General features: G+C 41.1%; 1 protein-coding gene across 1 annotated transcript; it reads left to right on the top strand.

Moving 5' to 3' along the window:
• Window positions 1-1568: 1568 nt before the first annotated feature.
• On the top strand, window positions 1569-24734 carry tex2l (testis expressed 2, like). The gene is made up of 12 exons (XM_049562586.1): window positions 1569-1633; window positions 7669-9085; window positions 13066-13266; window positions 15054-15384; window positions 16829-17106; window positions 17298-17447; window positions 18116-18215; window positions 18780-18912; window positions 21079-21216; window positions 21665-21874; window positions 23862-23982; window positions 24071-24734. Exons 2-12 carry the CDS (start codon window positions 7700-7702, stop codon window positions 24242-24244), a joined length of 3222 nt encoding a protein of 1073 aa, XP_049418543.1. The 5' UTR covers window positions 1569-1633; window positions 7669-7699; the 3' UTR covers window positions 24245-24734.
• The last annotated feature ends 459 nt before the right edge of the window (window positions 24735-25193 follow it).

Below are 25193 nucleotides of genomic sequence, written 5' to 3' on the forward strand. Positions count from 1 at the left end.
GTGGTAGGGCTGTGACCCATTGGTGTCTGATCAGTTGCAGCTCTGTCATGGGAAGACACTGGTTGTTTCTGTCCTCCATTTTATCGCAGATTCTAGTGCTGTCACAATACTGGAATTTCTATCTCTAAATAATACCTTGAAAAAAACTGACATTCGATACTCTGGGGAAAATTTTGCAGAGGTCATGAACTTTTAAGTTTTTATTAAAAGATAAATATAGAAAAGGCTATAACGTGACAACAGCAGAATGACTGTCGTAACCATTAACAATAAGAGAGAGCAAGAAAGCACAGTTGTATCGATACTCTGAACAATGAGTATTGAAACCTTTTTGAACATTCAGAATCAATATATGTTGATAAATCAATATTTTTGACAACACAGGCATTGATCCTGGAGTTTGAGGCAATTACGATATTTAACAAAGAAAAAGACACTTCACCTAATGATTCTGCTGCCTGGATCCAGACCACACAGTCATCAGTCAGTGAGAAATCTTTTCATATTATAGCCCTCTTTTCTTAACAACTCTATGAAGCTTTCATTATGAGGATGTAGAACAATATAGACAGTATTACATGTTGAAAATAACTTGTCCAACACTGTTAACAACACTTCAAAATTGCAGATTAAAAGGTACTTTTGACTCCAGGGTCCTCCTCATGTTGTGGCCCTGGGGACTTGGATCCCTTATTCCCGTGCTTAAACACAAAGAAACTGATATACATCTGTAAACTATAAGACAACAGATAATGAGAGTAAGAAAGTGTGTTCTGTACTAATGTGGTCTGGAGGGTGATATTGTCAGTCATGCATCCAGAGAGCCGGGCTATTCAGGAGCATCTCCTCCAGTCAGTGATGGATGGAGGTTATTGTCTCTCACCCCAGCTGCAGCCTGCACACCACTCAGCCCTGTTCTTCATATTGTCATTTCTAGGGCTTCCGGTGTGTTTTATGTAGGCCAAGATGGAGGGAGGGAAGGAGGGCGAAAAAAGGAAATTCATCCTTTTATCCTGTTCTTCCTTTCTTCACTGTCACGAGAATACTTATCTTTGCCGGTGGACACATTAATGAAGTCAGTAGGAAAACAACTGGAGCCCAATTAGCAGTTATTTGGACACTGCTCTACTTGATTATAAAGTGAGTGCCTCAGTTCTGAATGTGTGCTCACCAGATTAGAAAATAACACTATTTAACCCTCGGGCTGAACTTTAGCTGTCACCGTGTTTTGTGCAATTACACAGCATTTACACTCTGGATGGAGACTTTGTGTGGGTGAGTTTTGTGTGTGCGTCTGTTGGGGCTGCTGCAGGACTCTTAATCTGGATTATCATGCAGCGCGGCCATGCTTTTCATAATCAGTTTGGTGAGCTGTGATTCTCGGCAGCGCCTGACACATCTGGATGCAGGCAGTCGGTGAAGGGGAGGTGTGTGTGTGTGTGTGTGTGTGTGTGTGACTGTGAGAGAGAGAGAGAGAGAGAGAGAGAGAGAGAGGGAGAGGGAGAAGGGGAGAGAGAGGGAGCGTTGAGACTCACTCCGCGGTCCTCGCGCACACAGATGGAGAGGGAACCAGCAGAAGACATCCCTGACTGGTGGGTTTAGTCACATTTCCATGCACAGAATAATTTCTCATGTAAGTACTGCATTCCTTATCTTCATTTATGTTTTTTTATCATTATCAGCACTGCACACATTTGCATTGCAAAAGTAAGACCATATTACTGTCCTGGGTGTGCACTGACTGCAACAGTCACTGTAACTTCTGCTGTCATGTCTGCATGTCACTCTTGTCTTGTGCATTGGAGTCGTCCAGAAAGAGAAAGAATGCAGCTCTGGAAGTGAAGGTGGAGGTGCTACACTGACGCCTGTGACCTGTATTATAATAACATACTGTAAATACTGCATAAATTAGGTGCCACATGCTGTTTTGTGTGCATTTATAATTTTGGCCATATTGTTTTTTTTTGATTAGGTCACATATTTTCTAGTTGTGACAGCAGCATTTGTTTTTACTTGCTTAAGGATCTGCCTATCTGCCCAAAGTTTACCTATTCTGGTGTAACTATGGCTGCAACTATCAATTTGTTTGTTATTTTCTCAGTTGATCAAATTATTTGTATTATTTTTTCTATGAAATGTCAGAAAGTAGAGAAAATGGTCATTATAACTTCCCAGAGCTCATATGCCATATTTGAGATGCATGTTTTATTCGACTAAGAGTCCAAATCTCAGTTCACTCAGAAAAGAAAAGCAGTAAATCCATCACATTTGAGAAACTGGAGCCAGCAAATGTTTGATTGATCAGGCCTTTATTCATTTCTGTGACTGAATAATTAACCTGCTAATGATGATCTGAAGGTCAGCGTTTACATAAAATGATATACAGTGCTACAAGAAATCATTTATAATGGAGAAATACTTAATTGTATTGTTCCCAAGCAAAATATAGGTCTATGTAATTTGGATTTATCAGCTAACTCCAGGACCGAGTAAAAAGGGGGGTGCTCTCTGAGTCCCAGCTGTTATAGGGGGGTCAATGGGGGTCCAACAATGATCATGTTCAACCTAAATTTCAGCTATCATAACCCAAATTTTATTTTGAACCAAAATATTCCCCATTTACCATTATTCCAACAAAAAAGCATTGTTTCTATTGCTTTAGTAAATTGTTGCCTGTTTCATAATAACAACCCCCTCTCCTGGCAATCATATGAGTCCCTTTTTTCTGTACGCAAGCGTTGCAGTAAAAAAAAGAAAAAAAAAACATGGGCAATGAGCCTGTGCAGTCTTTCACTGAGTTAGTCTCTTTTAGTTTGCATATGTTTGTTTAGTAGGAAGTAAAGCAGGTTTGGGGAGGGCCCATTCACTGGACCTTTTCAGATGCCCTGCCAGGCTACGTCTGGTGTATGCTTTGATTTGCATAGGGGCGTGTACTTTTAAAGTGACTTGATACAAATTAAGTAATTACAGGGTACATACAGGGGGCCACTGAGCTTGTTACGTAAGCGTATTGCATTCACTTTACAAAAAAAAAAATCAGTTTTATTGAGTAATTTTTTCTGTTTTTCGGAGTAATTTTTTTATTTTTCTGTTTTTCAGTGTATTTTTTTCTGTTTTTCATGGTATTTTTTTGTTTTTCAGGATAAATTTTTCTATTTTTCGGAGTATTTTTTCTGAGTTAACAGAGCAATAGAACACACGCTTTCATTCCTTTCTTGAGAGCTCGATATGATGGAAGCAAAAATGACCCGCTTGTTTAGTTTAATCCAGTTTTACTTTGTTTTGGGTTTGAGACACCGGGAGATACTCTTGTCTTTAAGTCATATAGATGGTGTTATCATTACTTTGTCGACTACCACAAAAAACAGAAAAAAATACTCAAAAAACAGAAAAAATTACTCAATAAAACAGATTTTTTTCTATTTGTCAAGTGAATGCAATACGTTTCCGTAGCTTGTCTTATATGTCGTTTCACAATAGGTGCATTATGTAATCAAAAAGGAGCCAAAAGCTGTAACACTCTCACTTAGTTGAAAAACTAAGTGAAGACTTTCTTTAAATTATGATATCTTGACTCTCACTACATGCATGAAAGGGGGATAACTTTCTGTAGTAGGCCTGTTTATCATGACTGAGACTATGCCACAGTCACTGAGAATAAGGGTTGCTTTCCATTTCATTTCAGTGTTTGTTTTCATTGGTGAAATGTGTTGTAAACTCATTAAACCATCCAGTGACCCCGTGCACCCTGGACAGGAATATCTGACCTTAAGCATATGGGTGAGAGCGCTGACCGCAAGCAACTCTGAAGGATTGTGATGTTACTAATAACTACAATCAACACCGGGTCACGAAGATGAGCTAGCTTGGAAACACATCCCACCAAATGTTGGTTTAGCCCATAATCCGGCTGTGTGGTTTGTCAGATTTCACAGAAAACCCTGCATTAATGTTAATCTGAGATTGTTACTGTTCGTGTCTGATCAGAGGGTGGCACAGAAACACACACAGACCCTAGCACACACACACACACACACACACACACACACACACACACACACACACACACTGAGTCACGGTCACAGATATGCTTTCAGGCTGATGCTTAACTGATTGAGAATGTAAAAGATTCATCAAACATGTTACAGAGCACTCAGAGCAGATGTGTGTTTCGTGCTGCAGTTGTCACATGATCACTCTGTGTTTCACACGCAGCCTCATGGAGACATTAACAGCTCTTTTATATTACAATTCACCATTATAAGCATGACATGCCGCTGTTGAGGGACCTAAAATGACTCCTTGCAAACAGAAGCTCAGGTGACGGGAAAAAATCAAGCAGACATTGAAAAAAAAACTTGCACATAATAGGCGATATATACAGAACAACATTCACCCCACTCTTCCTTCTGTTCTTTTCTTTAGTTGTCCTCAGCTTTCTGTGGCCTCTGGGGTTGTCACAGCTGGATACTTCCAACGACACAGTTAAAACAAAAACCCAAAGGACAGTCACAGGAATCACACAAACACTTTACAACATATTGGGGAATTTTGGGCAGAAACCTTTGAGATAGTATATCTGCTAAATGTACACCATTGGGTCAGTATACGCATCAGCTACTATCAGTGCAGATATATGACACATTTATCACTTTCAAACCTTAAATTGGATCATATTTTTAGCCATGATTGTGACTATGCGAGCAGTGTGACTCTATGGATCAGTTCATCTGGCACACACACACACACACACACACACACACACTCATGGTCCCCAGAAGATTAACCCTACTGACTTTATTTATCCAATGAGTTTTTCTCTAGCGTAAACATGAGGTTTGTGATTTTGGGTGAAATTACTCAACAACTGTTGAATGGATTACCATGAAATTTGGCACACACATTAATATCCCCAGTGGATGAATTGTAGGCTAATTGCATTAGTAATCCCACAATTTCCCATCTAGCTTCACCATCTTGTTGAAAGTTTGTTGATTAGCCACTTCAGCTTATTGGCAACAGCTAATGACATTCTCATTAGCTTCAGTTTCACTTCATGTTAAGTGTTAATTAGCAAATGTTAGCATGCTAACACACAAAACTAATGCTGTGTTCATACTACGAGCGACACCACAACAGGCTACAAGTCATTTTTAACGGAGGCCGGAGGCCAGCGTCACAGGTGTGATACGTTACAAATCAAAGTTGTGCTGGTCTCAACTTTTTTCACTTTTCTATGACATGGTGAAGCATCAATCAATCAGATGTTTTTGTTTCGAGCTGTGATACTGTGTTATTTCGCTGAGTTTGCTGATGTTATGCTAATTTTATGTACACTGTGGTGCACAGTGGGATGCAATAGGGTGGCGAAATGCGATGTGCAAATGAGGCTCAGACATTTTGTTGATCAATACAAACTTTAGTTGACGTTCAGTCAAGGTGTTTTGTGGCAAGAAGCAGATACACCCAAACCCTTCATGACATATGTAAATGAGTGCTTGAGCAACACTTCAACAGTACCATGGCGATAATGTAGTTAGTCACGTTGTTGCGTTGTCGCTTGTAGTGTGAACACAACATAAGATGATAAACATGGTAAACATTATATCTATTAAACGTCAGCACGTTTACATTGTTCTTTTGAGCCAGGCCCACAGGAAAGTTGCCCAGAAAGCCTTTTTCCCATAGACCATCATTGTGAAAGAGACATTTGTGAAACTGTTGACAAGACACCTCTGACTGCAAACAAGGTCAATTATGAATCTTTCTATCCTGAATTTTTGAGCCATGGTGGTTTTATGTTTGTAAAATTTCCCCAAGCTGAGAAAAGTGATTTAAAATTCTGTAACATCATCATAATGTAAAGTCTATGAGCTAAGAGGGAACTAGCGGGTTGGGCCAACGGGAGAAACAGTACTGCACATATTGAGTGGGCTACATACTGTGGAAGTAAACCCAGAAGCTACGAGGTATGCACCAGGTGAACAAATCCATTGGAATGAATAGGCGCCATCTTGGCGTCTTGTAGAGTATCATCTAGTGTGTAGTTATTATTAAAATCTATGTTTTGAGCATGTTAGCATGCTGATGTTAGCATTTAGCTAAGCTAGCATGGCTGCAGACTCTTAAAACAACAATTTTCAGTTAAATACTCTCGGCACAGTGGATGTTGTAATACTCAAGGCCAAAAGCTGTATATTAACTTGTTGATTTGGTCCGTCCGCCATGAGAAAGGTTTATTTCATACCCAGTTGCCATGAGATTATGTACAAAAACTGACTTGTAGCTTCAGTGATTTGATAAATTAACTTTTGGATTAGTGGAAAAAGTACAGCAGCATCTGGAGTCCCTATACAGCACTCTCCACACTTGCATGACAATATGGCAGCACTGGTCTGTCCCAATTGTGTTCTACAATTAGCTTGGACAAAACACCGTTAGCTTAAGAGTGGTTTAGCCCTCCTGATGTGCGTGTGAATGCATGCGTGTGTTTTCTGGCACTTTGCAGGCCCTGGTCCCTTGCTCACCCTGTGAAAAGCTATGAGGAAAGTCTAATGCCGCCTGGCTCATGTGTGTCTGTGAGGTTTATCTCCCCACCGTCCATTTTGGGTGAGAGCAGATTAGTCAGAATCCACCAGCTGCTGTGGAATTGGTTGAAATTGTGCCACACAGCGCTGTAATACAGTTACGTAAATGCCACCAGTCAGAGGTAGGGTTTAACTTGCATGAAGAGCAGGGCACTTGACCCAGAGAGACAGCGAATGAAAGGGTCCCTACTGGGGCTTTGTGCTGTTTCCCAGCTTGTGTCCAGTGATGCAGAGCTGCTCTTTTCTCCCACTAAGTGACGGCTGATAGCACACATCGCCTCTCTGTTCTGTGTTGGGCTTTGCTTACTATCATTTTTGACAAGTCAGTAGGTGGTGGCTCGATAATGCGTTAATGCCGCTGACACACAACAGGCACATGTGGGGAATGACAGAGCAAATCTGAACTCCCCTCACTTTTCATTTCAGGGTTACATAAGTAATTCTTGAGAGGACACCAGAGGGAGGATTGTGACTCGGCTGACGGTTAGCTCTGTAGGGGTTTGAGCTGTAGCCATTTCCTTGGGGGGATAGCGTGCTGACTACTACTTCAGAGATTACAATTTTAACAGGCCAAAAATATACCCTTTTTGTTTTACAGAATGGATGCATTTTACTCAAACTATGCTTTTTAATGTGGACAGAAAACACATAAATCTAATGAATTCTGTACAGAAATTCAATCAGCCCCAACAGACATTAGATCAAAGTCTGAGCTGTCCTAGTTTGTGCAACATTTGGGGGAGACAGAATGTCTATTTTTGCATGCCTCTAAAGCCCATTCACTATGTGGAGCGACAGCTATGGGAGAGGTAGGCTGCTTACTTGGATCTGATTCAGTCGCTTGTCTTCAGATTAATGTAGGTTCCCACAACTCTTCAGAGCTAAACTACGTGACATTCACACATTAATGCGGAGCTGGCACCGGTAAGCAGTTTCTGTGAAAATGAGGCACAAGCATAGAAAAGATGCCCTTCCTCTCCCTCTGTACCTCATTCCCTCACTGCTTTTATTTGTTCTGCCTCTGAGGCTTAATAATGTAGCTGACCATGATCTTTATTTATTCACTATCACTGACTCTTAGGTGCCTTGGCTGTGCGATGTAAAGTCAAGAAATGGCAGAAAGTGGAAGCAATGGGGAAAGAAGAAGCGAGGATGAAGGAAGAGGAGGCAGGAAACCTCTCCAGGAGCCTTGCAGCTCGCCTCTTGGCCTCTCCCCAGGTGGTGGGAGCAAGAGGCACCTCCCTCGAGGGATCGTGATTCAGTTGACTGGGACAGAGGGAGAATGGGACAGTCTGGATGACAGTGAGCTCATCTTCTCCCTGGACCACGATGAAGATTACCCATCTATATCTCTATCCAGGGAGAGGCAGCTTTCTGTTGAAGATGACAGACGGTTACAGTCCCAAGCTTTCCATGTCCCTCTTTCCCCTTCGTCCCCTGGCTCTCTGGGCAACTGCTCTACCACTGGCCCCAGCTTCCTCTCCCCGGGCCCTTCTTCACCCACCCACCGACCCCTTTCAAGCCTGGTCAAGTCTCTCTCCACAGAGCTGGAGCTCAAAGAAAGCTCCACCCTCAGACCCAAGCCCCTTCTCAGCCTCGTAAAGTCCATCTCCACGGAAATCTCCCGCTCAGAGCCGGAGGTGTCTCAGTCGAAATCAGACTCCCGCCTCAACCTCCACCTGTGGAAGCAACTCACCCAAACAAAGACCCGCAGCAATGGGGACTCTCGCACCGCACCCCCTTCTCCTAGCTCGCTCTCGCCCAGCGGAGAGGGTCTGAGAGGGGGCTTCTTCAAAATGGAGTTAGAGGACACCAAGAGGAAGCTGTCGGAAGCCATGCACGAACCTCTGAGCAGCATGTTCAGTAAGATCATGAGGGAGGAGAGCACAGGCAGCCCCAAACACCAGAGTAAGAGCCAGGGGCCTCATCAGGGTAGCTCCAGAGGTTTGGGACGTGAAGGTAGCACGGACACAGTTCTTTCTGAGTCTCCTGTGAGGAACACTAGAAAAACAGATGCTGATGTTTTACCAGTGTTTGACTGGCCGTCTGTTAGACATCCTGGGAGAAGCCACCGTAGCTCCTGCCCTGTGCATCACCACAGACAACACTACAGGGAGGAGGAGCTGGAAATATGTACGGACGGTGATGTGATGCAAGTACTGGCTACGGAGACTCACAGGCAGGAGAGGAGATCACCTATACTTGCAGCACCCCTCATTAGGACTTCTCCTCTCTCTCAGCACCCTCGCCCTCTGCCACGCATGAGTTTATTCTGCGTGGGAGTGCTGTCCTATGGCTATTTCATCTTACCTCTCAGTCCATACTTCTCTGGCCTGGCACTGGGATTAGCACTGGGCTTCTTGTTAGGACTGTTGCTCATTAGGATGGGTTCGCCCAGGTCTCGCTGCACAGCTCCTCCACACAGACCAGCACATACTCTGTTGGGAGAGGCGATTCTGACAGGTGGCACCATCAGCGCTGAGCCTGACACCCTCAAGGTAAATCTGATGAATCATTAAGGTGGCAAGTGTCACATTTTTATTCTCACCTTATTTTCAGCCACCTCAGTATCAATCCAACACTGACACATTTCTCAACATGTTATCCAATATAGGTTTAAATAACACCTGAGAAAGAATAAGAATCATTAAGCATTGAATTTAAATTCCTTTGTTCCAGCCAACCCTTGTGTCTTAAAGCAATAGTTGGCATTTTGGGAGATATATTTATTTGCTTTCTTGCTGAGATCCGGAGATTGATACCATACTATCAATAGCATAATGAATGGGAACAAGAGGACACATCTAGAAACTTAGTGAAAATGACCAGGCTGTTCTCATGCATTGTTCGTAGGTATACCCACAAAAAAATAATGGCCAAAGCGCATGGGTGTGCGGTGTTCTTTGATATACCTACCTAGACTCTGTGACGTCTGTGGTCGTTGCTCATTCATTGTTTGTTTATCTTCCGGCTTTGCTCTAGTCACAGTGAAGATGGCGATCGAGACTGTTGCTGGAGCTCGAAATGATCGACATCGAACAACAAAAGCTCTTATTACATTATTACATCCATCTTTTAATCAAAACTTAAAACACAACCGATCACAATGGAGACTTTTGAAAATGGCGGTGTTGTGGTACTGCAGCAGGAAGTGAAACTTTGCGAAATGCCGGAAATTATGTAGTTTGAAGGACCAATCATAGCTCTTGGGTCGTTGGGTCTGCATTGCCTCAACGCATGGTTATAATTTTTTGGAGGTGCATGTCGTGTCTCTGCGTTGGTCGCATAGGGATGCAACGCCTCCACGAAGCAGCGTAGGCGCGCAGAAGCATAAACCTTGCTACGAAATGCAAATTCACATTCAGGACCATGTGAAACTAGGTGATCTTCTAGTTAGTTTATGGTACGTCGTCACGATGTTTCTTTTCCTAAACCTACCCTACGTAACTTTACTTCCCTAAATCTAATCCTATGTAACTGTACATTAACTACATAACATGAAGACACCCAATCATGATTGTTTTTGTAAACATAACCCTGTAGCTTTACATTTCAAACCTCAAGACGTCCAACCATGTTTCTTTTTCTAAACGTAACCTTTACTTGCCTAAATCTAAGCAACATAAATTCACATTAAGTACGCAACTTCATTTGTGGGGCGCTAATTCGTTAGCCATTGAAAGATTCATAAGATATCATACAAACTGTTGTATGAGGATAAAGTCACTGAGTGAAGAGACTGATATCTGAATGCACTTTAAAAGGCATGTTTACACCAAACACAGAATTAGTTTTCACATTAGTTTTCACCTGTGTTAATTTTTTCTCAAAGAACAGTGACAAGTCGGTGAGTCGCTTCATCACCTCCGCTGACTGTTTCCTTTGCAGATGAAAGCTTCCAAGAATGCAATTAAAACCTTCAATAATAAAATCTGCCTGAGCCACAGCGGTAATTACTGTTCTCCTCCTGGCTGAGCTCGACACAGGGCAACTGGAGAGGACAGCTACCATCCAGACACTGTCAGTTCCACGGGCAATTAGTGTGGGATACAGGCAGGAGGAAGCTGTAATTTGTCAGGGCGCGAAGCAGGAATGGGGTAGAGAGTGGTGGTGATGGTTGGAAATGGGGGTTTACTGTCTTAGTGTTGAGATAATTCCCTCGTTCAGTCATTAGCAGTTTGGTTTCAGTCTTTCGGCTGTTGAAATGTGAAAGTCAGAGCCGCAAGTTTTGCGAAGTGCCGGGTAATCAGATGACACACAGTCACTTCTCAGATGAGGGCAGAGGCTGACACTGCTATGAATAAAGTACAAATAAAATTTCAGTATGAATAATACATTATTTATTAGTGAACTGCAACATTAAGAGGAAGCTTCAAACTCCTAAAGGGAGCTGTATGACAGAATTCAGCTGACATGCAGCCGCTCTAATGAACACTTCAGCATATATTTCCGACTGAGCTAAGTTTTATACTAAAGCTTCTTCATTCATTTACTTTAAAACCGGCAAATTTAAACTCATTATGCTTTTATGTCTCTCAAAATTAGGGAGTTTTATTCAAGCATCTGAATTTATGTAGACCTATGTAAGTACAGATTAAAGACATGCTATCATGCTGAGGTTTAGATGAAAGGATCGATATCACTCTGGTGTTAGTGAGCTAATTATGTAGCTAGAACCAGGAGCCAGTTAGCTTAGCTTTGTATTCAGACTGGAAAGAGTGGGCCTGGCCCTGTCTGAAGATAAAAATAAATCGCCTATTAGCAAGTCTAAAACTCATTATTTCCTCTTTCTGTTTAATTTAGACATGCAGGTGAAAGTATTTCCATTCTTCCCTGTGAGACTTGCAGTAGTGTAGCAAAGACAGGACACATTGAACTACCAACAAGAACAATTATTACTCTTTTTATTGTAAATTTTTGATCCAGGGAGGTTTTATATTTGTAAAACTTTTCTTGAGCGGCAAAAAGCGATTTTAAAATCTAAGACATCATCACAATGTAAAGTTAATGGGAGAAACACTGTTGCGCATATTTAGTGGGCTACATACCCTGGAAGTAAAACAGGAAGCAAAAACTTTGTGGTGTATGCTCCTGGTGAGCAATTCTCACTGGTCTGAACAGGCTCCATCTTAAGGTCCAGAATCCAGATCTGATAACTCAACCATGGTTATTCCTCAACAATAGTTCCAATATGTAACTTTGCACATAACTTTGATTAGCTTAACCAAGTCTATTAGCTTAGTCAAGCAAACTTCCTAAGGCTGAATCCAAATGTCCGGACTTTTCTGCACTTGCAGATATGTGGACTTTGCGGGTGCGTTCCTGGAAAGTCTGGGAGCACTGAGGGCTGTCCAAATCCACAACTCAACCAGTCCACAAGGGGCCTCTAGCAGACTTACTGCAGACTTCCAGAGTCCACTCGGGGTGCAGATTTCAGCAGACTTCAATGATTTAATTGCCTTCAATTCATTGCAAGGAGGATGTGACGTGTTTTGTTTTTTTCAGTAGCCAACTATAAAAACAATACTTAAGTATATGTGAAACGGTTACTGTTGCCTAAAACAATACTTGAGTTCATTGAATGGTCACTTGAGGCTGGCCCCAAAACAGAGTAAATCCCATAGACCTCCATTAAAAATGCCCAACCTTGCAGCAGACATAAACATGTTTACAGCCTGGTACAAAAAATGATTGACTTAATAATATTCAGCAACATCATGATACATCTCTGTATTTGAATGTCTGCAGTCTGTATGTTTTACAGAAATGTATTTTGTTCACTCACAAAACAACCCTATACGTGAGATTTATATCTTGTTATCTGCAGGGACAGATGAGCAGACAGAATATAACAGCAATTTCAATGATTTCAACGATTCAATGTTGTTCTAGCTGGAACGTTTCCATGGCAATGAATAAAATAGTCTCCAGGGCTGTCTATCAGCGGCTTGAGGTCTCTGCCCTCGCAGACTTTACGTGATAATAGTGAACTGGTCACAGTACGTATGACTGAAGTCCACGAGGGCAGAGGGTGGACGTTTTGATTCAGCCATAGAATTGCTCAGCCACTTAAGTGAGATTGAATGTGTAGTGCAGTGTATAAGGTACAGGGGTTGATTTGTTCTCATTGGCTTACTCCAACCTTTACCATCTATACTCTAAAGTGTCTGATTGGTAGAGACTGTTGCCAGGGCAGGCCACATCCAGGGCACAATGCTCCTTAAAATAAAAGCTATTTTTTGGTTATACTCCATGCATATTCTCTAGTGCTTACATTACTATAGATGACTAATCCTCTAAATCTTCAGCTTGCAGACTTGCCTTCTGTACTGAATTTGTTCCACAATACACAGTGGAAAATTGACCAAAGGCATATTTACCTTCTGTCGTACATTCAATTTTTAGACTGATTACAATCATAACAACATGACTGTGTACAGTGTTGATTGAAATTAACAAACAGTGTCTGCTGTTTCAGGGCTGGATGAATGAAGTACACGATTACGACCCAGAAACCTGCCATCTAGCTCTGACTCACTCCGTGTTTGCCACCCTGGAGGGCTCCTGTCTCCGTCTGGACTCGCCGCGTAACAACATTAGCCGCAGGGCCACGTACGATGAGAGACTCCACGAGGCCACCTTCGTCAAGTCACGCTCCTTTCATCTCGCAGAGAGCAAAGTATGATGACTAAGTTCCTGTTGTATGGGAATATTTGTTCTGTATCTGAGACTGCTGTATTTGTTTATGGGATATACTAAGGATAGAGAAGACGTGATATATTCTGTTATTCTGGTGATGTTCTGATACTGTTTCAGTGCAGAGCTGCTGTAAACTTAGTCCAACTTATATAGCATTTACTATCCAATTAATGAATGCATAGGATTTTGACTAATTACTGCATGGATCTTGGAGTCACATTTACAGCTAGTACAGTGCCTAAAAATGTAAGTAATGCCTGAGAGACAAAAGGGAGTGGAAAGCATACTTGACTGTTGACTTGAATGTTAATTGTTAAGAAATGTTAGAAGAGATCTGTTATGCTTTTACTTATCTCCTGTTGTATATAAAAATGTTACAGTGACCGATGTTCATATTAAATGTGGCCAAAGTTTCAAATAATGAGGTAAAAAATAATCACTGAGCCAAAACCTCAGGCTTCAGACCGCTCAGAATATTCTGTTTTCAACATTTTATGACATCAACTTTTATGACGTATTTCTTTAAATGGTCATCTGCTCAAGGCATGGTACGGCAAGTGTTTACATTACATACACTGCTACATGTAGGTACATACTAACATCAGGGAAACATGTATGTAATTATGGTTGCCAATGTTGCTAACCTGGCTTGATTTCTTTTAAAAACATTGAAGAACGCAATAAGCGATGAGAGAAGAAATGACACAAAAAATTAGCAAAAAAATGTAAAAAAAAAAAAAAAAAAGAAAAAAGAAAAGAAGAAAATTAAAAACAAGAAAATTAATTTTAAAAAAATCATTTAAATGACTTGGAAAGAGTGCTTAAAAATATAATAATTCTGTAAAATGTATAATAATAATAATAAGTATAAATATAGTTTTCCCCAAGCTTTTTTCTTTTTTCCCTAGTTATTTTTATTTATATTTATATATATTTTATATTTATTATTATTATCATTATTTATTTTTATAATTTTCTAAATCTTTTTTTTTTTTTTTCGCAATTTGTGGGACATTTCTTATCAAGTTGCTCTTTGCCTTTTTTCTCATGTTTTGTTTTTTTTAAAAAAAAAAACAACACAAAAAACACACCAATCTGCTCAAAGGTTTAAATACTTGCGAAAGGCGCCTGAAAGCAGCACAATAAAAAGTGATGTCGCTTCAGGTTTCAAAGGGCTTAACCTCTCCATGGTTTCAGGTCATATTCCTGCTGGAACATGTCTGATTGTGAAGATTTTGGGTGACCTTTCATTGTTGTCTTTCAAGGTAGAAAGTGCCGCTATGCGATCGTTAACATGTTGTATTTGGAGGGAAAACTGTTGAAACTGTAGTAAACTATTGCTTTACTATTAATGCTTTTAAGTCATGTTTTATATGTGTTTTAGGTGTTTTAGTTGATTCAATCAGAAATGTAACACAGTATCATAGAAACAACACCTCCAACTAGCATTTTGGAGGTGTGAATGCAGAGTGATGCACACACACCACCACACATGAACCCTATAAATGCTCACAACAGCCTAGATCATTTGTGTAGGCTACAGCAGAGCTTATGCACAAATTTTAATCGGCCTTATAGAGACAGGCTCTAAAACAACGTTCCTGAGACAGGTTAAATACTGTTGTTCCAGCACAAACAGCATAAGACAAATTAAGAGTCTTTTTTTAACATTAAGGAATGTAAACATTTCTGGTGGAAACCCAAGTATTAACCTGAAAATGAGTCTTCTGAATTGACTCAACAAAACTCTGCCACTGTTCCCCAAAGGTATTCCTGCTGCCATCTGTGCTGGCTCGGAAGAGGACGTGGAACCCAAAGTATCCCATCTGCATCCAACTGGCCAGGGGAGCAAACTCCCTGGAGGATGAGGGAGGAAGGCCGGAGGAGAGTCGAGGAGAGGAACCCGGAGCCGAACCAGCAAGTCCGTGTCAAAGCTCCACCAAACACGTCCATGACTTTCCAACCACTCTTTACCTCTTTGGCCGCACGGGAAGAGAGAAAGAAGAGTGGTTTCGTCACTTCCTGTTTGCATCCATGCACACAGAGAGGGAGAAGGAGAGGGACAGACAGAGGCCTGGCAGATGTGTATCCAGATCGGGTACGAGAAACGTTATTAATGCATTAGAGAAGAGAGGGCTTCCAGATAAGGCATCTATACAAATGCTATATGTGTGGATTATGGATTACATGCTCCAATTCTTTGCATTTCAAAGCCAATCCCTCTCGAGGGAACACACAGATCTCTCAGTTGTTTGGTGACATGGCAGGTCAAAGGAAAAAAAATAAAACAGCTTTGTTTTTAATCTGTTTTGAAGAAAATATTTGAGTGGGAATATATAACACTCTTATTTTTTTAAAACACATCTGTCATTTCATCTGTCATCTTTCACACCTCCTTTTTACATTGCCACCCTCTTGTTTCATGCATTACTTAGGAGCAGTAAAAGCGGTTGGGAATTGCTGGCGAGTAATGGAAGTGATTTGAGGATTTAAACGAAGAGTTTGAGTTGCTGCAGGGAGTCAGTTGAGAATGTTTGTACCACTCTCATGTCTATGCTTTAAAGTGGAAACAGACTACTTTTTAACTCCGCTGACGCAGAAAACTGTATCGCTTTCTGTTTTTCTCAGAATTTAGCATCATCTAATAACTGGGTTTCAATTATAAATACCAACACACTCAACTTCAAGCATTTATGCACAACAATAAACAAATGTAGTATACATGAATGGTGAAAAAACTGGAGAGGCAGAGAGGCACACTTATCACACAACAGCATGGGCTTTCCAACAATCATTGATACTCTTTGGTAATTGTGGATGGCTAGTTAGTGGGCTGCGTAATGATTGCCACACTTCCTTTGAACTGTAAATCAAGCCTTAATTTTCTTGCCTCAAATGTTTACAAAGACATATTTTAACTCACAGTTTAACTGTAATTCGAGATTGTTTGTTACCAGCTAGCCGCCATATTGTTTCCTTGTCAAAATGGACAGGCTCGCACTACGTTTCCCACCAGGGGAAGCATTTATAGGTGCAGTGTGAGGCAGTGCATTCTGGTAGTTGTAGGTTTTCCATCTCTTGAGCAAATTAAGCAAATGCCACAGCCCTTTTCCTCAGTTTTCTCTGGTCATGCAGTGCCACTTTCAAAAGTATTTGCGTCTTTTTACTGCATAGGCAGCCAAGTTTTATGACAATACCATCTTTGCAGCAGTGAAGTACTTTTTTAATTTTGAATAACATGTCTCTTGCTGTGCCAGTGTAATGAGGGCTGTGGAAATGGATATCCCAATTCCAAATGGTTCTTTTTGCCAGTGAGAATTTAAGGTGAATACTGTCCCATTCAAATAATTTTCTCATTGCACCCCCTAAAAGTTTGCAACCTCTTGTGCTCTCAAAAATCACAGTAGTTAGTTTTCTGTGAATGATCCTTATTACCAAATTATATTGATTTCTAGTGTACTGAGAACAAAAAAGAAACAAAATCTTTTCTGACATTAACATGATCTCATCCGACTCCAAATGCTGCCTGTTTTTCTTCTCAGGTGATCCAACATTAGCACAGAGCGTTACTAACCAAGGTAACATCCCAAGCAGCAGAGGCTCCAGCAGAGTGGGCAGTAGTGACGATGACGCCCCCTTCACCCCCCCAGTCCCCTGCATCCCTGCAGCTCCCATCGGTCAGACCTCCGGTAGCACCAGGGGCCTTTCTTTGCTAGACTACCCTGGATACATGGCTCGTCTCCTGGCCACAGAGGAGTTGACGCCGCTCTCCAGTCCCGGAGCCTACAGCACAGAGACAAGCCCCACCATCAAAGGACATGTAAGCCATGCTTACAGATACACTTAAGTGAAGAAAATGAAGTGAGACTGTAGGAACATTCCAGAGGTGGACAGTTTACATCTTATATTGCATGTGCAGAGAGCGAAGTGACACATCTATGAAATTATTCTACTTTTCTTTCTCTGTTTTTCTTGCCCTTGCTCAGTTCTAATCAGGTGTCTTCTTTACAGTGTACCTGTGATATAGCAGAGCATCCTCGGACGAGCCAGACGGACTGGGCTAACGCTCTAATTGGTCGAATCTTCTGGGACTTCCTGCAAGAGAAGCACTGGGCTGATGTGGTTTCCCACAAGATCCAGAAGAAGCTGAGCAAAATCAGAGTGCGTGCAGTTTAATTTCAATTCACTGTCTCAGTTTAAAGTCAAAAGAAAGTACGGCCCAATCCCAATATAGCATTTGCCCCTACGACTTAGCCCTTACCCCTCCTCTTTGTGCAGTCACGTCTAGCGGTAGGGTTTCTTGATTCATGTTTGGATGCAGGTTTAGGGCGATGTGTTGGGGCTGCATGGCCCTCTAAACTGAGGTTTTCAGAGGCACTCTCAACACCAGTGTTTACTATAAGTCACTGGCAAGATGGCTGCTGAAGCACCAATGAAACCCACAGCTGTATTTTCTTCGTTAATAAAGATTTAAAAATCACAATAGTTGTTAACGAATGTTAACGAAGCAATGTTGATTGATGGCGTGAAACATATGTTGCGAACAAATAGTGAGCATCCTGACAACCACAAGACGGCATATTTACAATGTCTGACAACACTAGTCGGCACTGTTTACGTTAGCATCTACAACTACTGCTGATGTATCAGGGTCTTGAAGGGTTGTGCCATTTCACAAGGGAAGATCTCAACTACCACCCCTTGTAACTCTGTTCCCAGGGACAAGGTAGCATCCGAAAAGGACAGGAAGGGGTAAAAATAACAAATGGGATTGGGCCTTTAAGTGTAATACTTTTAACATCAATTTGAATATGGTATGTTCTTTACAGTTGCCTTACTTTATGAATGAGCTGACTCTGACTGAGTTGGATATGGGCTGCTCCATGCCACAAATCACCACTACCTCCAGACCAGAAGTCAACTACAGAGGTGAGGACAGACTGGAGATCAAACAAAAAACACACACACATCCAGTGTAACACACATGTAAGAGATGAGTGTGGAGATGACCTGTTGCTCGTGTGATTACAGCTGAGCACTGCAGAGCTTCAGATCAGACGTTGTTATCCTGTTGTAATCTCATGGAGCAGAAGAGCCATTACGCCACAGCCTTTAAAATTTAGAGCATATTGGCTTGTGTGTGTGTGTGTGTGTGTGTGTGTGTGTTATAAAAACAGGCAATCTGGCAGACAACACAGGAATTAATGTGTGTCAGCATTCGTCTACGTGTGTGACCTCATAATTTTTCTGTTTCTCCGCCCAATTCGCTGTTACACAACCACCCCTCAACAAATTATCCCATTTTCTGCTCCTAAAGGCGATTTAAAATCCCTCGTAATTTGTTATAAAATTTAATTTCAAGGCTCGATAATCACTGTAAAAGCTGTTTAATCTGCCCACTAAGCAGTGTGTGTGTCCAGATTGAGCTGTGTGTGTGAGTTTTGTCTTCATTTTGGCGGGCTGGTGTTGACCTCTTCCTGCTGCCTCCTGCAGGCCTGTGGGTGGAGCTGCAGCTGGTCTACACTGGTGCCCTGCAGATGACCCTGCAGACAAAGTTCAACCTGTCCAAGCTGGGGAAAGAGGGAGGTCAGGACACGGACTGTACAAATGAAACTGGTAGCCCTCGGTGTGTACTACACACACACACACACACACTCACATCCATAAAACTGGTTTGGCATTTGTATAGCGTGTACTGTCAGTCTAACCAGAGGGCATCTTTTCCCATCAGCAGGAAGTTTATGACTAATTACTCACCTCATACTTCCTTGTCGTTCTCTATAAACATAATAAATCCTTTCTTTGTGATAACAACTGTCCTCACCCTAGCACATTCCTATGTTTTTTAAACAGTTTCAACACCTATTTGTAGCACTTTGTGTCTAAATCTCCACTTGTGTATGAAATAATGTAAATGTGATGCTGTAAATTGTGGTAGTAGTAGCAGCAGCCACTATTAATATCAGCACCATTTACGGATAGGGGTGAGTGCTATGGATAAAGTTTCTGTCACAATATATGACATTTTATATTGGTAATACTGTGATATTTTAAATTTGCTGGGAATTCATTTGAGAGGTACCTCATGGTCAAAACAACCTCATGAGAATGGCTGTTTTCAGATAAATAATCTGTTTCCAGTGAACTAAATACCTAATGAATCAAGACACCTAGATATATCAAAGGGGTACTAGAGAAATATTTATATAATATTTATTACTCATTAAACAGAAAAACTGTACTGTACACTTTCTGAATTAGTTTCTTTCTTTCAATAAATGAGATCAGCAAACAAAATAAAACTGTCTTAGTTAGTTTTTCCATTGTTCCAACAATCTTCATCTTTGGTTTGGTCAAAATAAACTCTTAATTTACTAAGTTTAGATGTTAAAATATGTTGCTTCTGTACACTGTTTTTACCTGCTCTCTGTCATTGTTAGCCCCTTTGTGCTATTGGGTTAGCTTGCTGAACAAGAGTATGTCGCTGAGTAGTCTCGCAGAGCCAGACCTATATCCATGCTTTGTTGTTGAGCAGTGGCTTTTAAGGCCCAGAGACACCAAACTGACATCAAAAAACAAAGACTGACTGTTGCAATACCTCATGTGCCCTGTGTCTTGGCCAAAAAGTTGCACTTGAACACACCACAAACGCTATAATCAACAGCTAACTAGCATGTATGATCACAGGAGGAAATTACTCTCCATATCAGTAGGCGACAGTAGTCTGTAATCGTCATTCAAAAAGGGAAACCAGCAGACCAACAGGAGGGATTCAAGACACTAGTTAGCCAATTAGCACTTTAACAACACAACCCTGTGTTGGAAGAATAAAGCATATTTACCCTGTACTAGTGAACAATAACACAAACAATTACGAAGCGTTTCTGCTATAGAGCTCAATGGCTAAAAAACATAGTCTTACCTAATACAACAAGTTTGTTTCTCGCTCCCTCTAGACCTAAGCCTTTTGTTTACTTTCCTCATTTAAGTCTTTTCTTGTGCACTGAGCTGAACTACCAATCAGAGGGATGTCATTCACCGACTGGTTCAGGTCACATTGCAAAAATGAGGGCAATCTCCAACCAAATCCTGTTGGAGCCATGCGCAGATGTAGAAAAATCGTCCAGCTGCGCAAAAATAGAGTTGAGCAGTGCGGTGTCTGTGTGGGCAAGCGTGGCTTCTGTGTTCAGTGTAGCAGCTTCAGATAATTAAAATGATCACAGTCTCCTGCGGGCCACGTCTGACGTTTTGTCTCGTGCCCATGTATTTTGGCCGTGAGTCAGACTCCTTGTGATGAGTAAGCTGCCCTTTATGTGAAAAATCTGTGGTTGCCCTTTAAAGAAAATCAATACCTCAATATTTCTGTCATCCTAAGGTGTATTTCATCATATCACCCAGGCCAAGTAGCAGCAGTAATAGCCCACATAGCAGTAAACCCTGTATTTGCATTTTTTTCATAGCACGCATACACACCTACGCACCTCTCTTTCTATCCCTTTATCCCTCTAGTGTCAGATCTACAGAGCAGAGCTCCACATTACATTGATTAGCGTAGACCTGCCTGTCACAGACCTGCAGCTGTGGGGATTACAGTTCAGGCAAAGCTTTATATTAGCTGTCTGTGCTGCATCTGGAGCTTTACACAGAGACAAACAACTTGATCTTAAACATGCATCTGTCTCTATTTCACTTTTCTAAAATGATGAAAGTTCTGTATAATTGATGCTTCCATGCATACTATCATTTTGTCATCCATCCGCCCGTTCCTAACTTGTTTACCGTGCAACTGCAGCTGCAGGCCCATCTTCAGTGTGTTGGCGGACAGCGATGAGGAGTCCTCCAGCGCTGGGTCTTCTGATGAGGAGGAGCTGCCTCTCTCCGAGCCTCAGGGCCCAGTGGGGGAGAAGGGATCCACACCAGCCACTGATGGGTAAATACTGAGATATTAAGTAGTGTAGTATCAAACAAAAACACTGCCTACATGTAGATGTGTACTAAAGTATGTTGCTAAATATGAGACAGAAGTATCATATGACTCATTCAAAGCTAAAAGTTGTCCAGAGTAGGTTACGTTAATTCAGGAATATTACCCATGAGCCACCAACTGCTACTTTTGTGTGATAATGAAGTCAAAAGATAGGCCTGTTTACAGCTACGTAAAAGGAGTGAACGTGTAACTTTGAGTAAGCAACACCTCTAAGTGTTACCTCTGCCCTTCTGTGTTGTGAATGCTCATTTTTCTAAATCAGAAAATGAAGTGCGTCACACTCCAGATGGCTCTCGTTCTCCTTTTCATTTACATTTCTGACTCTTAATACTGGAACTTCTTTCCTTTCCTTTCCTTTCCTTTCCTTTCCTCCTCTAATCCTCTCTTACAGGACAGGGGGCGGAAAGACTGGAAGGAAGATTTTGAGATTTGTGGACAAAATCGCTAAATCCAAGTACTTCCAGAAGGCGGCAGAGAACGAGTTCATTAAGAAGAAGTTTGAGGAAATGTCCAACACGCCCCTTCTGCTCACTGTGGAGGTTCAGGAGCTGTCAGGATCTCTGGTCGTCAACATCCCACCGCCTCCTACAGACAGGATATGGTAAATACTGAGGCATTAGAGCAGCTTCTTGCCACTGTTCATGATTTGGAACATAGAGGTTATGATAAAGATGAATGATATGACAACTCCCTGTAAGTGAAGCCAAAACATCTCAATCGCCCCCTGGTGGCTGGCTGCAGTGTAGGTCATAAACTCTGCCCCCTCCATGTTAGCAGATGGGCCATGGGCCAAACTAAAGAAATAAAGTATACATCATAAAAAAAAAAATTCTAACAGATGGTTTCTGTTTTTCATATAGTTCTTATCACACTGATGCAGGTTTGAGTGTTTGAATTTTCTGATAAATTTGGTGCCATAAAAAAGGGGGTTTAACGTCCAGGTGATTGCCTCGTGATGGAGTTCAGTGAGTGTATGGGTGGGATCTTGATATACCATGGCTCCACCCTCTGATAGCTACTGGGCAGATTCTTGTGACATCACAAGGTAGCATCGCCCTTTCTTGGATATTTTGGCATCATTTTTGTACAATGGGAGGAATTAGAGACATGTCATCCATCTCTATATAGGCTACCGTCTATGATTTGACATATACACTATGGGTTGTAGCTTTAAACCTACAGTTGGTAGCTTCTATGAAAATAACTGTGTCAGATTTGCTGAAACTGTTGGTATATTCTGAAAGACGTACATGAGACAGATAGATAAACAATCATGTCCAACTGCTTCTAACAGCACTGGCTAAAATCCGACCATTCTGCAGTCAGCAACAAATGTCAATGATGACATCACTGGTTGTTTTCCCTGCAGTAAGGCCATTAGAAATGCTACAAGGCAATACAGTAGGCAGAAGAGATTATCTATCTAACTTAGTGCTGTGCGAATGTAGTGACAGTTTCAGCAAATTTAAAAAACGTTATTTATTATTATTTTTTTTACAAAAAATTACTCAATTGTCGCTTAAACTGGGAGAAAGAAGTAAGTTTTTACTGTTTTTGACAATTGTAATTAACATTTTTCTAGTTAGGATTGCAGTTTTCATATATTGTCTCGCTTTACTTGTGGGTTTTTTTAAGATAATGTGTAAAAATTGTACAAAAGTGCAGGTGTAGGTGAATTAAGTTATTTTAGAAGTTTTTCAAATGATTTCAGAATTTGTCCATCAATAATAGCTCTTTGTTTATCCATGTTTTAAAACCCAAACTCAATATAAGAATTTCAGATTTGTTGTTTGTCGTTACTGGCTCTGGATTATCGGCGACCGAGAAAAAAAAAAGGGATTTATCTACCCATATTTATTTATTTTTTAACATAAACACATAACTTTTTTTTTTTTTTTTTTTTAAATTGCGACCAAGAGACATACATAGTGGGACATTTTACAGTGTAAAAATCTACTTGTGATCTCTGGTGGACAAACTAAATAATAATCATGACACAGTTTTTAAACTACCTGAATTTCTCTACTACCTCTTGCTAGTTATCGGCCGATATATACACACCAACACAGATTTATCTGCAATAAGCTAATAAAAGCAAATATTGGTTGAGCTCTACTCTGGTTATAGACAGAACTATCTTAAGACTATATACGTTTATACATCTTTAAAAAAAAAAAAACACTCAGGAAGAGACTCACAACAACCACAAAGAAACACAAAAAGACTACAAGAGAGATGCAAAGGAACTACAAAGAGACATAAAAACTACAACAGCTGGCAAGAGACACAAAACCACAAAAAGATGCAAAACAGCTGCAAAGAGGTATATCATAAATGCACTGCTGCTTCAGAAACAATGCTAATTCAGAAACAAATCAGTTCATCTTCAGCAACATGTTGTGTTTGTGAATGTTTGTGGTGTGACTCACTCTTCACACCTCATCTCCTGCCAAGAGAACATTTATTTATTGTACTATTTTAGTTGAGTACTGAGCCTGTTTCAAGCAACAACATGAGGCTGAAATGTGGCTGAAAAAAACATTATTTAATAAAGATATGATTTGATTCTGTTTGGATCTCCTCTGCAGGTACAGCTTCTGCGTGCCCCCCAAGCTGGATCTGCACGTCCGTCCCAAACTCGGGGAGAGGGAGGTGACTTTTTGTCATGTGACGGAGTGGATAGAAAAGAAACTACAGGATGAGTTCCAGGTAAGATGAAATAAAATAAGAGAACCTGCTATGTGCAGTGCTGCCATTTTCTTAACTTTCCTACCAATCATGTTCCCTCTTCCTCCAGAAAGTGTTTGTACTGCCAAACATGGACGACATCTACTTACCCCTGATGCGCTCCAGTGTGGACAGCCCTAAAGCCTCCCAGCATCTGTCCTCGCAGTCCCACCGGTCCCAGAGCTCCTCCACAGAGTCCATAGAGAGGATCCCACCTGAGATCTCTGGGGCAGAGTCTGACTAGTGCCTCGCTGTTGAGTGCCTCACTGCAAGTTTCATTACATTAATACTCACAGTGAGAAAAGGGGGAGGAAGCAGAGGAATGAGAACTCAAAGTGACATTTGCCTCCACAGACTTCAGTAGCTCTTAGGCAGACTCACTAACCCTCATGTTTATGTCTGAACCAGGAGTTTCTACAGGTCTGATGTTCAGTGTTGTAGGTGCTCAGGTGGGGTTTGTTTGTAACAGATTACTGCACAAGTACAAGTGATACCTTCTGCAAATGTTTACATGTGAATGACCCCTATGAGATTATATTTGTGACGTTTACAGCTCAGTGTCACTTTGGATATACGATGATTAAAAGCACCTGCTACCACAGAGTAAATGTGAAACTTTCATCACACACCAGAAACACATTTCCTCTACATATCTTACATTTGAACCTTTTTATAAATACCGCAAAGATGCTCATGAATCGTTTATGAGACCTCCTGCACATACTTGAACTTATTCTCCTGCAGCATTTTCATGGATCATGAAGGTAGGATTTAGGGGCATCTTTTTTTTCAGAAAAAGTGTTTAATATTCAGAAGTATGTTTACATTAGTTTATAATGCTTATGATTTCCTTTGTTGGTTAATATTTATTCATATAGCAAACCTTCAAAATGCTTAAAGGTCCAGTGTGTAGGATTTAGGGGCATCTTTTTTTTCAGAAAAAGTGTTTAATATTCAGAAGTATATTTACATTAGTTTATAATCACCTGAAAAAATAATCGTTCTGTTTTCCTTAACTTAGAGTGAGACGTTTATATGTACATCATGGATGTATAAAGCTAAGTGGATACAGTGTTGGAGGCAGGGCCGTAAATATAGACAGTGCAGGTGATGCGTTTCCATTAGGGCCCTTGGGGTGCAGGGGCCCGTAGAGAGAGTGGGCCCTTGCAAGTGATTCAGACTGCCTTGGAAAT

The sequence above is a fragment of the Epinephelus fuscoguttatus genome, linkage group LG20 (genome assembly GCF_011397635.1).
Source record: "Epinephelus fuscoguttatus linkage group LG20, E.fuscoguttatus.final_Chr_v1".
Lineage (NCBI taxonomy): Eukaryota > Metazoa > Chordata > Actinopteri > Perciformes > Serranidae > Epinephelus > Epinephelus fuscoguttatus.